Here is a 16,353-nt window from a genome sequence, read left to right on the forward strand (position 1 = left end):
GATTCGCATTCTGTTGAAGTTAGGTGGGAGGAAGAAATGGTTTTCTAAATCCTGTCCATATGAGTTAACAAAATGAGTCACTGCTCAACAACTAAAAAAAACCCCTGATGCTGCTCTTTATGAAGTTCTTTGGCTTTGCCTCTCTTGTGATGCAGCTATCATGTCAGAGATAAACATGTTTAGAAAGAAAATTAGATAGCATGTTTAGAAGAGAATTAGATAACATGTTTCATGTCAGGGAGAACAGGGATGTTGATCTCCTAAGCACCAAAAAGTGTGATGCCTCAGTGGTTCAGATCTCCTTTTGAGAAGAAAAGTTAGCCAGAATGATATTAACATTTTTATTTTCATTTATAGCTCATTAAGATGAACAGGGAAAATTATGCTTATCAGAGTTATTGAAACTCTAGTTCTCTGCATCAGTTTTACTTGGGCCATTTTTTGAGCTTTTATTTAGTTGTCACAGGCAGATACATCATTTTAACAGGAATGAAAGCAGAAATGCATGAGAGTTGTGGTTCTCATTGTGGCAGACTCATTCTGTGATGTGACAAAACTTTGGGTTTTAAGTAGACAGCATAGGCAATCTTGCAGCATCCTCTGGATATAACTTTTTCATGTTAAAGAACCAAATTGTTAGTCAATTTAATGTTCTTAAGAGTCAATGATTTTCATTTGATGAAAGGCAGGATGCAAATAACTGTCATACACCCTCTGCAAGCACTACTAATGCACTTCGCCTGTGGTACTTTCACTGTTCCTTCACAAAGGTACTTCTAAGCAAAACTGCAATTGAATTTGTGCCAAAACAGTACAATGGTAAATAAAGTACTATCCAGATGTGATCAGTGAGGTCACTTCCAATCTTTAATTGAATGAGCCTCCTCTGAAATTAGTGGATTATTTTATAATTTGAATTCAAGGTAAATGTAAGACATCATCTCCTATTTCAATGGTAATTTGTGATAATAGATAACATGACACACTTGCATATTGTTCTAGCTGTAGGGTGTCAAGAAAGTCAATGATTGCTAAATGTCAAGTACTTCTGAAATTAAGACCATCATCTGGGTACATACAGAAGCATTTTTGAAGCTACTTTAATGTACAGTTAAATAAAACACAGCATGTTAATCATAGCTTCTGCCCAACTTTCTTTTCTCAGCTGTATTAGGAAATGTAAGAAACTGGTGAGAATTAAATCCATTAATATTTTTTCCCCACAGATTGAAGAGCTTACCAGCAACCTCCCACAGCTGCAGTCGTTGTCTAGCAGCGCTTCTTCTGTGGAAAGTGTTGTCAGTTCAGAAACTGCGAGTCCCCCAAGCAAACGGAAGGTGGTAACCAAGGTCCAGGGAAGTGCCAGGAAGGCTTTGTTAAAATGGATTCAGTACACAGCAGCGAAGTAAGTAACCTGCAAATCAACTGAATTTATATCTTAACTGCAAATTTATTCTTCAGATTCTAAACTCTCTTGGTCTGGGATTGTCCTTTTGTACTGTATTTATATAGCACCTCCCTGTGATCATACTCTTTTTGACATCTGAGGCTGATAAATGTTACCACCATACAACAAGCAAGTAATAAACAACCATTTGCATTAATTTTACAAGCAATCATGTTTTACAGCTTCTGAATAATCAAAGGGATTACTCTGACGGAATGAGGAAAGGGGAATTAGATTCCTGAATGACAGGGTATTAGTCCTGCTGCCAAAACGCTCAATGTGACAATGCAAGTCCCACACCAACTTAGCATTCCTCAGTTACAGAGCTTATAAGAGCACTAAATTCTGGCACTTTATGTTGAAAGGTGAAGAAAAATTGTGAATATCCTTCTACAGTTTGAGGTACAAGGGACATATTACTACAAAAATTGTCCTGAATTTTAATTTTTTTTAATCCAAGTTATTTTGGAGTTATTTCTTGCTGTTGCTTGTTAACTTAAGACTTTTCTCCTTTATTTGGTGTAATTGTCTGACATTTGGTCTTCTTCCGAAAAGGCATTAAAAAAGTGCATAAATTATATCAAAGATACAATAGTAGTTCAATGGATTCCACTATAAGAAAATAAAAATCAAAGATGTAAACGAATAAAATGGATTTATTTGTTCAAATTAAGGAATCACTGCTATTTAAAGAGGTCAGACATGCAAAATGTGGAGGGGAAATGGCCAGTTATGGAATGTTGCCTCAGAGAAAAGAAATATAATTGTAAAGATACAGACTTTCTCCAGTTCTCCAATAAATAGGTAGAATACAGTAAAGTGCAGTACAGTCTAATTTGGCGTTCTTCCTATTGCAGTTTTCAGTAAGACACAGACAACTGAAAGTGGTCAACTGCAATTTTCAGACATGTAAACAAAGAAAATACAAAGAAAGAAAGAGGTTCATAAATGAAACTGTCAACACTATTGGGAAGAGTAGGTGAAATGTTTTGAAAGAAGCCTAGAGGAAGGATGGTACAGTTTGCCTAGCCCTGCTTCACATTGTAATTTGCAAGGACTTGCTCATTAAAGTCAGTGAAAGTGTTTCACTGATCACAGTGAGCTTTGAATGAAGCCTCATTCAGAGTTACTGCTGTGAACCTCCCAATGGCAAGACTACCTTAGTGTCTAAGTGTGTCCTCAAAGGAAATTTTCATGCTCAGACAAAGTAAAACACAGTCTTGCAGCCTGTGGACAACCATACCTTTCAGAATTACTTTTAAAAGGAGTCAGAAGTGTGATCCAGTTCTGATTACATTCTCATTGTATGTTGCTATTTCTTGATCATTTGTGTTTAGTGGACATGTAAGTGTTATGGGTGTATGAAATTATATTTTCACTCATTCTTTTGGTAAGAATATAAAGAAATCTGTGTGTTATATTTTCACCTGAACAGTGGTGAGTCACTGCTCATGCTTTTATTTTAAAAATAATGGGGGTTTGCAGTCTTTTTTTTTTTTTTTTTTTTTTTTTTATGATACTGATGTACTTAACTGAACTGCAGTAGTTATAATGAGGGAGAGAATAATGAATGAAGCTGCATACTTCCACAGATTCTGTGTGTCGTGTAAGAACCTTAAAAACATTGCCGCACTTCATCAGTTCAAAATACCGTTGGCTTATTCCCACTAGTAAGCCAACTGGGGGCAAATACAGCATGCATATCTTAAAAAAAATCTTGGATTTTCATAGGCAGAAGTGAGTTTATGCAGTGGATAGATGGAGCTGTAGTCAGCATGATTAGCACTGCAGAAATAAGAAGTGGTTTAGGTTTAATGATGATGTTCAGTGGGTGCACCAACCTGTCTCCTTCCCTATTTTATCTCCTCCTGATATTGTTGCAACTCACTTCCTTTTTCCTTTCATGTCCTTTAGGCAAGTTGGAATTGAAATCAAAGATTTTGGACAAAGTTGGAGGAGTGGTGTTGCATTTCATTCCGTTATTCATGCTATCCGTCCAGATTTAGTGGACATGGAGAAAGTGAGGGGAAGGTCAAACAGAGAAAACCTGGAAGAAGCCTTCACACTTGCAGAAGCAGAACTAGGAATTCCAAGGCTCCTTGATCCAGAAGGTATCTAATACATAGTTGAAAAAAGTTTGAACTACTTGCATGGGTTAAATCAGAAGTGCTAATTCAGTGTTGAGATATTTAAGCAGCATTTTGTGCCATCTAAAAATTAATTTACCATGTTCTGTACTTGTCTAGACGTGGATGTTGACAAGCCAGATGAAAAGTCTGTCATGACTTATGTAGCCCAGTTTTTGAAGTACTATCCTGATCCTCATCATACAGTGACTGATGTGCAGGAGAGTGATGTAAGTTTCTCTTACATAACTATACAAATCAGTTTATCATGGGGGGGAGGGGAGGATTTATAAATATATTTTATAGCTTTGTCATAGTTTATTATGTTTCCTTTTGATTATGTTTCCTTTCCTTTCAAGTGAAAAGCAAGCACAGTAAGAAAACTGGGAAAGATTAGCTGAGAATAAAGGAACCAGTGTTGCACATGTTTACTAGTAGATAGAGCAAATAGAATGGTGATCCTGCAGAGATTTTCCTATTTTCAATAGTAGGAGCCAAAATTAACCCAAACAGTTATTGTAGATAGTAGCAAACCAATGGATCCTAAAGTTCCCTAGGAGGCTTTCAAGCATAACACCAATCAGATTGCAATAATTTATTTTCTGAAGCAATGCACCACTTCTGTTTCTATCACACTGGGTTTCTGGATAAGAACAAGAACAGCCCAAGAGATTATAGTCTCTGGGCTTTTAGGCTCGAGAGGCAGTTACAATATTGACACAGGTTTCTTTCTGTTGCACAGTGATATTTGACTATTCACTCTAAGGAATTGTTTTCAGTCGTGCTTTTTTCTTGGGGTTTTTTTTGTTTGTTTGTTTTGTGTATGCTCTCGTGCATTGGCTTTGCACTAGAATGGCTACACTCAGAGATGCCAAGTGATCATGACTCACTTCCTAATCCTGATCATTTGCTTTCTTCATGTCAAACACAGGAAACACTGCTGAGACAATCTGCTCAGCCCCAGCAAGAGAGGAGGAGTAAGCACTTTTAAATCTGTGTTTCTTTGCATTCTCTACAGAGCTATAGAAGAGCTTTGAAAGGAGTGCATCTTCTTTATCACTATGCGTGGCTAAGGCAACTGTAGCTTTGCAGTCCAATTCCAGTGCCTGAGCACTGGAATTTTTAATTTTCCTTGCTGCAACATTGGTCTGAGGACATTCATGTGCTGATGCCACAACATCCCACTGAGCAATGGGGCTGCTGAAGCCGAGGGAGTGAGTGCTGAAGCCTTACACTGTGGCCTGTGGCAGGCTAAGGCCATCCCGTCATCTCCATACCATGGCACACAATGCAGTTTCTGCTCCCAACAGCCTTGGGCAGGTCTGTTGCCTGTGCTGGGATTGTATTTTGAGTAGCAGCCTCACCACCTTCTCCTGAGCTTTATGCAGAGGAGATGCAGGAGAATGCGGGACTCAGCCACTCCGAACTCCACATGCCTCTGGCTATACCCACAGAGATGATAGCACGATCTGTGAAAGGGAAACTACTGAATTCCCTCCAAAATTCCTAGGAAGTGAAACAACACAAATTAATCAGTTTGACATGCTTAACTCAACACCACTTCCTCTTCCTAGCTATCACTAAGATATTCCAGTACCAACCCAGGTGAATTTTGGTAGAACAGCTGGTTCCCTGCATGTCACACAGAAGAAATCAGTAACTCCTAGCTATTGAGAAGAAAGCAAGAATTTAACATTGCAAATAAATTTATTATGTCATTGTCTTAATTTCCCTGAGGAAGAACTATATTCCTTCTCACACCCCTGATGGAGTGCCTGGAAGTTCGGGACAAAACACTTCTCTGGTGGAGTCTCCAGTCAAGAATTGAGATGGGGCCCCCATTTTTTCTGAAACAAATGCTGCTAATCCATCTTTGGAGAAATTCTTATCCCTATCAGGCACCTATGTCCACACTATACCTTGATCCCTAATCCTGTCCAGCATAACTTCCAATTCTCTCACCTCCGGTCATGGTACAAAATGGTGACCACATGGCATGTGATAGATTGATGGAAAAGAGATCTGGATGGATCCAGGCCAGTAAGCAATACACAAAAAGTCCGGGACCCCAAGTAGTCACTGGCCCTGAAGTAGTGAAATATGTATTAAAAACAGTACAATGCTTTCATCTGTTTGGGACTGGATAGATATAAGCTCTCAAATGGCTAAACTTTTATTACTATAAACTTTTGTATTTCTATCATAATACACACAGAGAAGCTTGTTTTGCACTCAGCTGCTTTATTTATGACTTTTCAGGGAGAATCTGTAAACAGATAATAATATTTCTCATACTCGGAACTTGCATTTTAAAATATTTGATCTGCTCTGAAGAAAATCATAATGATAGATTTGGCAGACTATCGTATACAAATTTCAACAAATGTTAGGACCTTAGTTTACACAGCTCTGTAGGGGATGGGGAAAGAGGCCAGGACTTAATGCAGTTGATCCTGTTGACTGCAGGATACCTAGATAAAACAAGATATCCAAATAATCCTTGGTAAAATGAGTGTCATTCATCTTATATGATACTTATGGGGAGAATCCAGTGCTGAAAATCCAACAATGCAGTTTAAAAATATACAGACATAAGGATTGCATTCCATATTTATACAGTATTTGAAGGGAAAATTGAAAAAAAAAAGAATCTCAGTCAAGTACTTTGTAGTCAAATATCTTGTGGAGTTTTTTTTTCCCTGAGCGCTTTCACATCTTTTAGCCCAAAATCTTAATTGTGTATGAGTTGGTGAAAATTAAACAAAGGATCATTTAAATCATGAGGTTAAGACTGTCACAACAGCAGATTCAAGTTGATAGTCTTGCCAGCAGCTCAAGGGAGGTTGCTAGCTTGTGAGGACACACTTGGAGCACTGTTTCCAGCTCAGGATCCTCAGTACAAGAGAGACATGGACATATGGGATAGAGTCCAAGGAAGGACCACAAGGATGATGAAGGGACTGGAGCACCTCTCCTATGAGGAAAGACTGAGAGAACTGGGACTGTTCAGCCTGGAGAAGGCTCAGGAAAATGTGGATAAATACCTGAAGGGAGGGTGCAAAAAGAACAGAGCCACACTCATCTCAGTGGTGCTCAATGACAGGACCAGAGGCAGTGGGCACAAACTGAAACACAGGAGGTTCCTCTGAGCATTATGAAACACTTTTTCACTGTGAGGGTGACTGAGCTCTGGTACAAGTTGCACAGAGAGGTGTCTCAATGCTTGGAGGTATTCAAAAGCCTCCTGGACGTAGCCTTGTGCAGCCAGCTCTAGGTGGCCCTGCTTGAGCAGCAGGTTTGGACCAGATGGCCTCCAGAGGTCCCTTTCAACTTCAACCATTCTGTGATTCTGCAATTCTGTGATAATCTTTAAGAGCATAGTTGATATATTTAAGATTTTTTTTTTTATGAAACAGCAACAATAGAGATCCTCTTGCAATGCCAGAAAAATGCTCTTTTCTAAATGGCACCGTACAAGAATGGAGATTTAAATGCCTTAAAAAAAATAGAAAAGTGGATTCTCTTTATAAGAGCAAGAACTGTTTTCTTTAGTAGTACTTAAAACTTTCATGAACTTATCATTTTGCAAATTTAAAGGAAATCTTTTTTAATAGAAACAACTGATTGGAATCATAGTATGACAACTGACTTTCTTGACCACACAAGCCATTTAAGTACCTTTTTTAACCCCCTTCTGCACCCATGGTTATTCTAATATTCACCTTGCTAAATTATTCAACTGGGCAAAATGTAAAGGCAAAAGTACTTCTTTTCTCAGTGCACAGAGTTGGCAGTGAATCAGATACGAGATATTTGTGTGACTATAATCCATTTAGATTGAAAATTCATTTGTTCTGTTTCAAGAGTGTTGTCCACAGGTTCTGTTCTAGGTATACGAACATATGCAAGATCAGACCAAACATGTAAGATCAGTTAATTTTAAAATTGCCCTTTTGTGTTTTGTAAAAACAATATTGGATGTCCTTGTGATCATCGTAGCGAACAGCACAAGGTAGAACTGTATCTATTACCTGTTTCTTCCCTCTTACTGACCTGGAATATCCATCTCCATCATAAAGCTTTCCTTAGGAATTTTGCATCATTTGGTTAGTTTAGTTATTCATTACTGGATTCATCCATCTTTAAGAATTTTAAACCTAGGTACTTACACTCCACCTGTGATCAGCAAGAGACAGACACTTTTCCAGATAGCATCTTTCTTAAGGCTGTGTCCTAAATAAACTGTCTTCTGGAAGTTTGTGTTGCATAGCATTTCAACAGAGTTAAAACTGACTTAGGTGAATCCTTCCCTTAGGTAATGACAGATAAAATGTTGTTGGCAGTTGATTAAAAACAAATCCAGACATGCTTTATATTTTGGTGACCAGTATAATCCCCCTTTTCTTAGCCTTGCTGTCTTCACCCTGAAGTCTCGTGTAAGGAAATATATATCACAAAATGGTAGAAACCAGGAAACTGGGAGAGATAAACTTGCAAGACTCTTATCCCTTAAACTCCTGGGGTACTTTTAATTTCTTGTTTTCCAAAATTAAGCACTTTTAGGGTATATTTCTTCTGACCTGTGTTAAGTGCCTACTATAGAATGAGATAAGTTGGGTAGTAGGTGCTAGATACAACTGGTTTTTTCTATCTGTGAAAAAGAACTGAGAGAGTGACTATCTCAGTTGCAGATGCCTACGTTTAGTTAGAGGAATTCTACTTCAGAGTGGAGTATGTCTGCATGATTTTTGATTGAGGGAGCAGGCAGGATTTCTAACCCTCTCCCCCTGCCCTCCAGCTAGCTCAGCTACCACTGTGTCTCCTTAAGATGTGTTGTCCACACAAATTCCTATTCATCTTCCCTCTTGATTCAATGCTCAGTTTATGAGGAATTTGCATTAGAAGAAATAGAGTAATTATTGAAGCTTATACCTTATTTGTGGGCAGAGGGAACATGTATTTGCCTGTGCATTTCCAGAATTAAAAGGGTTCTAATATCTCATGCATGGACCAGCTATGCATATATGTGAACTTGTGTAGTCAACATATCTCAAAGAATCACAGTTACTCTAAGGTAAGTAACTATTTTTCCAGATAAAATAAATCATGTAGTGACTAGTAATCTGGAAATTAGATCTAATATGAAATCTACTTCACTAGATACGATACAGACACTTTATAATATTTTAAGTACATCTTGTATTCTTACATGTGTGGCTCTTTTATTGTTCTCTCTGGACTTTCAGCCTGCCTTGCTTCTTTTCTTTCTTTTTTTTTTTTTTTTCTTTCCCTTCTTCTTGTTTTCTCATTTATTTCATATTGCTAGGAACTTCAAGCAATCCCAACTTTTGTCATTTCTTTTATGAAATTTAAGGTAAGAGTAATATGCTCCAGAATAATTGCTTGAATTGGACATTTCATGCTTGTTATCTGTTTTTATCCTGCACTTATTTGACTTCAAATTTGGGCTGATTTTATGTAGATGGTTTTGCTAGCCTTATGTTAATCTTTCCAAAAAAATTAATAGATGAACATAATGAGTCTTAGTCTACTCTCTTCCGTGAGCTGATCCTAACAGCCTAATGTTTAATTTTGCAAATTTCACAGAAATATTATAGGAAAGTCAACTTTCCTATAATAAGTCTCATACTATGCTTTTTGTTGTCTGAACTATAGATATAAACATAAAGAAACAGATTATAGGTCAATGTTTCTTCCCATCTAATGTAATTTTAGATGGATATTTTTGTCTTTAGGTGTCTATAGAGTAGATACTAAATTGTATATATGATTGTGTAAGTGATGTATGTGGTCTGTGGGTTGGAAGGAGAGAGAGCATTCATGTATAATTGCATGATATGCACTGCTTTTTTCAAATAAATCATGATTCTTAAAAAATATACTTTTTTAATCATCTTGGACATACTTACAATGTTCTAGTATTAACTGTGAGAAGTTCAGAAATTTAACAGGGAATGTTTGAAATGAACATTCAGAGGTGAAAATGGAAGACTGCAGGAATGAATATGTTATGAAACAGATAACAGGTGTCACTGCAGTCAGTCAGTAGTGTTTGTAGCTTGACCTGATCCAATTAATTACCTTGGTTCCATGCTCATCTGTGTCTGTCTTTTTTTTTTTTTTTTCTAATATATAAGCGATAGGTTATTTTCAAGTAAGTAAGTATGATTAAGGGTTCATCTCATATTATGTATATCTAACTAGTGATATGTGTTGACGTGAAGATTAATACTGATAGCAGAATTATTTCTGTCTTCTCAATACATTCGATTGTTAGCAGCTTTAATGGGACCTTGTACATTCTTAGCCTTACACCACCCCAGTGCATTGCTGCTTGAGCCAGTGAAAATTTGAAGTGGTAAAAACTCTGCCAATTTCTTTATCTTGGTATAAATTTAACTATAAAGGAAGCATGCTCCTTCAAAGTATTCCTGATGTCTAGTCCTTCTCTTCTTGTGCTCTAATGTGCAAGTAATTCAGAAGATAATCCTGCCACTTCCAATATCCTAATGCTAACAGAGTTCCTCAGTGTAAGAGGAATTTCCTGAGCAGCAGCTCCAAAAATAACTTTCTGAGCTCTTGCAGTGATTTACTGTCTACTTTTACAGATAGGCATTAATAGCTCATCCCTGAAAATGATACTTGGCTCAGCATTCATCGTGCATCTGTGATACTGTTGTCAGTGAACCTGTTTCAGTAACACATATATATATAAGCCAGAGTTTTCAAAAGAAATAGCATCATTAATTTAATTCATGTATAAACATTTTTTAAGGGACTTGATTTTCTCAGCACATAGGCAATACAATAGTTCAACATCCCTGAAAAGCAGGTGACATATTTTCTTTAGATTTAAAAATTCATATTTGAATAATTTTATTCTGCCTGTGCCCAAGAATTTGAACATTTCACCTGGTCTGTAATTACATATTAGAGGACTCAACAAAGTACTCCTTTTCCAGTCCATAATTAAATTTTTCATGAAACACGGATGTGTATTTTTAGCTCTTCAAACACTAGAGTATTCTGTATTATGTAATTTTCAAATTAACTATGGCATATCAGTTAATAAAATAAAGTTTTGACTTTGAATCTGGGCTGAAAACTTTCTTTGTAAATTTAAATTATACCCTCTTATCATATTGGACTCATAAACACTTTTCTCTAATTACCTTCTTTGATGTTCTTTGGCAGTTGAGTGCTCCAGTTCTGTTTATCTCTGCAAATCAGTGAATATTCATAGAATGGTGTCAGGATAAACTAATACATTAAAATGCTATTTGGAAGTAGCATGCAAAATAATTCATAGTGGCTTAGATAAACTGAAATAAATGTGATGTGCAGGCTTTAGAAAATAGTTTACATATCTGTAAGAATATCCTTTTGATCTTTTTTTACTAAGAGTAAGAACCACTAGGCACTAATGCAAATCTTGTTTTAAGAATTGTCGTTCATTAAATGTGGGGAGTCTTGGTAACAGGTGCCTTGGTGTCTAAGAAATTGAATCTTTTATGTTGGTTACCCAAACTGAGACTTTAAAATGCTTTTGTATCAACCAAGGACCACAGAACCAAGTATAGAGGTGGTGAGTGATACATTGAACTGGAAACCTGTGAAAATGTATAAATAAATAAATAAAGTGCTTATATGTCTTTATAAAGTGCTTATATGTCTTTATAAAGACAGTGTTGCACAATGTCTTTAACAACATTCAGTTAAGCGTTTACTGAAACACATCTGCAATTAAATAAACAAAAAATTGTCTAACTAAATAGTAAAAAAACCCCAAAACATAGAAGGCTCAGTGTCACCTGTTAACTTTATCTGTTTACCTAATGTCAGAGAAATGGTGTGGTTTGAGAGGTGTGACTGTTCCTGTGTTCTGTATCTTCAGGTACCATAGAGTTGTTCTTGATCCCAGTAATATTCTATTTTCAAAAGATTTGGTCAGACCTAGTTTTAGCCATTATTAAATTTTTAAGCTATGTTCACAGGAATCTTGCAAAATACCTGTTTTGCTCACATTGCTGTATAAACAGTTGCAGCCACATAGATGCTTTTGCAAAGACTTAGCTTAAGGAGGTGCTTCTCAGCAATAAGAATATGAACCATAGAGGAATAAAAGCCAGTGTTTTACAAAACTGAATTTATAGTGTAAAAGTAATATACACAACATTGTGACACACTTAGTCTCTTCCTGACTTCAAGAATATCTTACTGTTATAGGACTTTCAGTCCATTAAGATCAATAGTTTAGTATTGCCTTTAATGGAGCTAACAACTAAATACTAATAGAAAACTCAGTAATCTCACTAAAGTTAAAACTTCTAATGAATGCAGTACATTTAATACCACAGTCCTTTTTTCTTTTATGACTGAATGAGTTAAGAGTTCTCTCGTATTTTTCTCCTCATAGGGGAATAGTCCTGGCTTTGCTGTTTATTTCAAATAATCTTGATGTTATATTTCCACATGCAGAACCAACTATCAGACCAGAAAAGTAGGAATTTTATTCTTCTTCTCTGTATTTAAATGATTTAAGAAGATGGAAACACTAGGAGTTTTGGCTTCTTGGGACAGTATGTGCAGTCAAGGAAATCCCAGCATTACAGATAGCTGGACCCAGGAAGTGTCATGTGTCCTATACTGTTTGTCAGGTACCAGCTTTTGGCGAGTGTCAGAAGAGAGGAGCATGAGCTACAGTGAAATTTGTTCCAGCACAGCCGCTCTATCATGTTAACTTTGCTGCAACTACGCAGCTAAGAATTTACCTAGCAAGTTAACAGACATAATACCTGTGATATTTGCACAATCTGTTGTGCAAATCCTGTCCAACCAACTACCATGGTTTTGAGTAGAGGATCAATAAGAGAATTAGAAATACATCAAAGAGTTTCTTTCCTATCTGAGGATCCTGTCCTTTCTTCAGCTGAAATGAACCAATAATTCTATGCTTTTAAAATTAGTAAGAGAAGTTATAATTTACATATTTGAGGCAGCTTTCAAAGAAAGGATCCATAATTGGCTCCTTTCCCAGGTTAGGATCTTTTCTTAAAATAAATTACCTTGTTTCTTAAATACAGTCAGTGGCTATTCTTTTTCATCACATGGTCCAGTTTTTCTTCTCTCATGTAATGTTTGAAACTTAATCACTCCGTTTAGATAATTAACTCATATGATGTGGTGTTGCATTTGTTTGTTGTAATATAGCTGTTTCTGCCAACTTTTACAGTAATGTGACTTCTTTGATTTCAAAGAGTAGCAGTGTGCCCGGAAGGCCAAGAAGGCCAAAGGCATCCTGGCTTGTGTCAGCAATAGCCTGGCCAGCAGGGACAGGGAAGGGATCTTACCCCTGTACTGGGCACTGGTGAGGCTGCACCTCGATTCCTGTGTTCAGTTTTGGGCCCCTCACTACAAAAAGGACATTGAATGACTCGAGCGTGTCCAGAGAAGGGCAACGAAGCTGGTGCAGGGTCTGGAGCACAGGTCGTACGGGGAGCGGCTGAGGGAACTGGGGATGTTTAGTCTGGAGAAGAGGAGGCTGAGGGGAGACCTCATCGCCCTCTGCAGCTCCCTGAAAGGAGGCTGAAGAGAGCTGGGGATGAGTCTCTTTAACCAAGTAATAAGCGATAGGATAAGAGGGAGTGCCCTCAGGTTGTGACAGGGAAGGTTTAGACTGGATATTAGGAAGTATTTATTTAACAGAATGGGTTGTTAGGCGTTGGAATGGGCTGCCCAGGGAGGTGGTGGAGTCCCCATCCCTGGAGGTGTTCAAGAGTCGGGTTGACATAGCGCTGAGGGATCTGGTGTAGTTGGGAACTGTCAGTGTTAGGTTAATGGTTGGACTGGATGATCTTCAAGGTCTTTTCCAACCTAGATGATTCTGTGATTAACCACCAGCACTTATGGTTCATTGGCTGGAAATTTGAGATGGACACTTGTATCCTACTTGGTTAGCCTGCTTGCACAGTGCACAAGAAAACTTTCTGTTGTCTACTAACCTTCTCGTATAACATTCTCACAGACCTGAGATCTCCTGTTAGTATTTCCTGTTCACTGCCAGGTCACTGAATTCTGCAGAGAACTTTGCAGCCTTGCGAAGCATCAGTGCCATGAGAGACTGAAGTGTTAAAGCAAAACTGTAAAACAAATATGCTCTTCTTCAAAGCCATAAAATGGCATGTAAGGAAAAGAAACTGAATATGACCTGGTTTTCTTTCTTTTAATTTTACTTGTTAAACCATTCTCTATCCAAATATTTTGCTGACTTCTGAACTTGTAGCTTGATGTCAAGTATTTCCCTGAAGTCACTCAGAAATTATTTTTTTTTTTCAGCAATAGCAGACTAGTTAATAAAATAGTGGTAAAAGATTATAAATCCTCTCCTGTCTCAGCTCAATTAACTTTTACTGAAAATTGTCTCTACAAATATGTGGAAGACTGAAATTAGCTGTTGAGCTATATTTAAAGGACTGTGTTAATTTAACATCAGATGAGAACTGAAAGTAATATTTTGTGACACTGCAATGTCCCAAATTGTCATGATTTCACCACTGTAAGACTCCTGTCTAGATGCTGAGTTATTCTCTTATACTCAGGAAGTGCTTTTCAGTTGGACCATATGAAGATAAAGTATGAGAGAATCGGGCCCATATGTTCCATTGGTTTCACTACAACTGATGAGCTTGACTTGCTAGAGATGTTAATTTCTGGACTCTCTATGACACCTCTACTAATAGACTGCAACGAATTTTTTGTGTGTGGTTGTACTAAATCATAGAAGGAAGACAGACTGATGCTGAGAGACCTAAAAGTGTGGGCAGAACAGTTTGAAAGAGACTTAACCCGAGCACAGATGGCAGAAACAAGCTTACAGGAGAAATACCAGGTAAGCAGTAGGGAAAATTTTGTACGATAAGACATTATTGTCATCACTGTGTGTAACATGTACTGCAGTATTTTATGCAGTCTGTATATATGCAAGTCAATATACTGTAGTTAAAAGAAATAATGATACAAACTGTCTTGCCTTTTATTGGTGGAGGAATTACAATGTCAGCTCCAGCTTTGCTGCGTAGAACAGTACACAGATGGTTTGCCTAACACACAGCTTTTTCTAGCAGTGTGAAGAAGGACTGTCCTACTTAGAAGCAAGCATGTGTCTGTACAGTCCTTCCAGATCCTGCATGATAAAGCTCAGGTGGGAGGTATGACTGAAGGCTGGATGATGTGACAGGTGGAGGGGACAGGGCTTAGAGCTTAATTTTTAACCCCTCAATCAAAGGTTAATGTCTAAATCAGCAATATAAATTTTGGCCTAAATTTTTGCCTGAAGCTTGAGTGCTCTCTAAAAGCAGCCACTGTCTGTCCCAAGTAGCATTTAATCCATTTGCTAGTTTATCTGATCAGTAATTATTTCCTTCCATATAGAGTTTAGGCATCTGATAAATGAAGGGAAATAAAAAAGTCCTACTTATATTTCCCTGAAGGATTCTACAGACCATTAAAACTTTTAACAAAATGCATTTCAATGTAAATGTACAAGTTTACTGCTACTCCTCTTTAGGAAGGATTAGGACTTCTCAGTACAAAATTGTCATAACTGTAGTACTCCATAAATGTTGAAGAGTTTAATTGTTTGACTATGTGCTACATTGATTAGATTTAATTTTCTCTTTGTGCAGTCATTTAAGCATTTCAGAGTACAATATGAGGTAAAAAGGAAACCGATTGAACTTGTAACCCAGTCATTAAGGAAAGATGGTAAATTATCACTTGATCAAGCTATCGTGAAGCAAGCATGGGACAGAGTTTCTTCCAGGGTAAGTTGAAAATTATTATACTATATGGTTTTTTTATTAAATGAAAGATGAGAATTTAGTTTAGGCACCTCTTTGCTATTGATTTTATTAGGCATTAGGAACCTAAAAATGGACCAAGTTTCTAGCACTGTTGAATTATTTTGCTTTTGTTTTGAGAACATTTACTGCACTATCATTTTTAATATTGCTCAAAGAAAATTTTTAATATTACTTTCAGAAAAGGACTATACTTTGAGGTTTCCCTGTGTATGAAAGTGTGTTAACGGTGCTTAGCCAAGTTCAAAACATTGTTGATAAAGAGAAAGCATGCACAATGCCCCTTTGAAATGAGATGTTTTAATGTAAATTGCTAGTGAACTGAGAAATTCCAATATAGCATTTTTAATATAACTAAAACTCTTTCTATTTAATGCTAAATAGTGTATCAATAAATGAGTCTTTAATGCTGTTTCTGACCTTGTTGCAATAGTAATAAATTAGTGTTTGGGATAGTAATTTTGTAATAATTGAATGAAAAATCCCAGGCAAGTTATATTGTTTTCCTGAATAAGAAGTTATTAAATCGTTATTACTCAGTGTATATTCATGGGGGATTTTTATGTCATATGTTTAATAGAGGATCTGTTTAAAAATATGCTGGACTTTTGACATGATTTTCATTATTTTTTCACTCACATACTGGGATTGACAGTAAGACACAGCATTTTACTGCTATATTCTCGACTTCAGTCCTTTGAGACTCATTTGCTCTTTACACATAGAAAATATGTTCAAAATAGAGATCAAAAGATTTTATGCAAAAGCACGAAATAAGTGACATCGTGTGCAAGAGTCTCACATCCCTTGCTGTGCCTATTAACTGATGAATTTCCAGATCTTTAGCTTGCCAGTTGTTCCAATTTATATGTGATCAGTTCTGTAACTCAGTTACCATTCT

General features: G+C 36.9%; 1 protein-coding gene across 1 annotated transcript in view; it reads left to right on the top strand.

The window, feature by feature from the left end:
- The window catches only part of SYNE1 (spectrin repeat containing nuclear envelope protein 1), a 322,973-nt gene that overhangs the window by 74,215 nt on the left and 232,405 nt on the right, over window positions 1–16,353 (top strand). Inside the window, exons 8-13 of the mRNA XM_074896543.1 lie at window positions 1,227–1,405; window positions 3,362–3,558; window positions 3,694–3,803; window positions 8,900–8,947; window positions 14,375–14,482; window positions 15,279–15,416. Coding sequence (XP_074752644.1) covers window positions 1,227–1,405; window positions 3,362–3,558; window positions 3,694–3,803; window positions 8,900–8,947; window positions 14,375–14,482; window positions 15,279–15,416 — 780 coding nt within the window. The remainder of the gene's footprint in view (window positions 1–1,226; window positions 1,406–3,361; window positions 3,559–3,693; window positions 3,804–8,899; window positions 8,948–14,374; window positions 14,483–15,278; window positions 15,417–16,353) is intronic.

Source organism: Athene noctua, chromosome 1 (assembly GCF_965140245.1).
Source record: "Athene noctua chromosome 1, bAthNoc1.hap1.1, whole genome shotgun sequence".
In the NCBI taxonomy this organism is placed as follows: domain Eukaryota; kingdom Metazoa; phylum Chordata; class Aves; order Strigiformes; family Strigidae; genus Athene; species Athene noctua.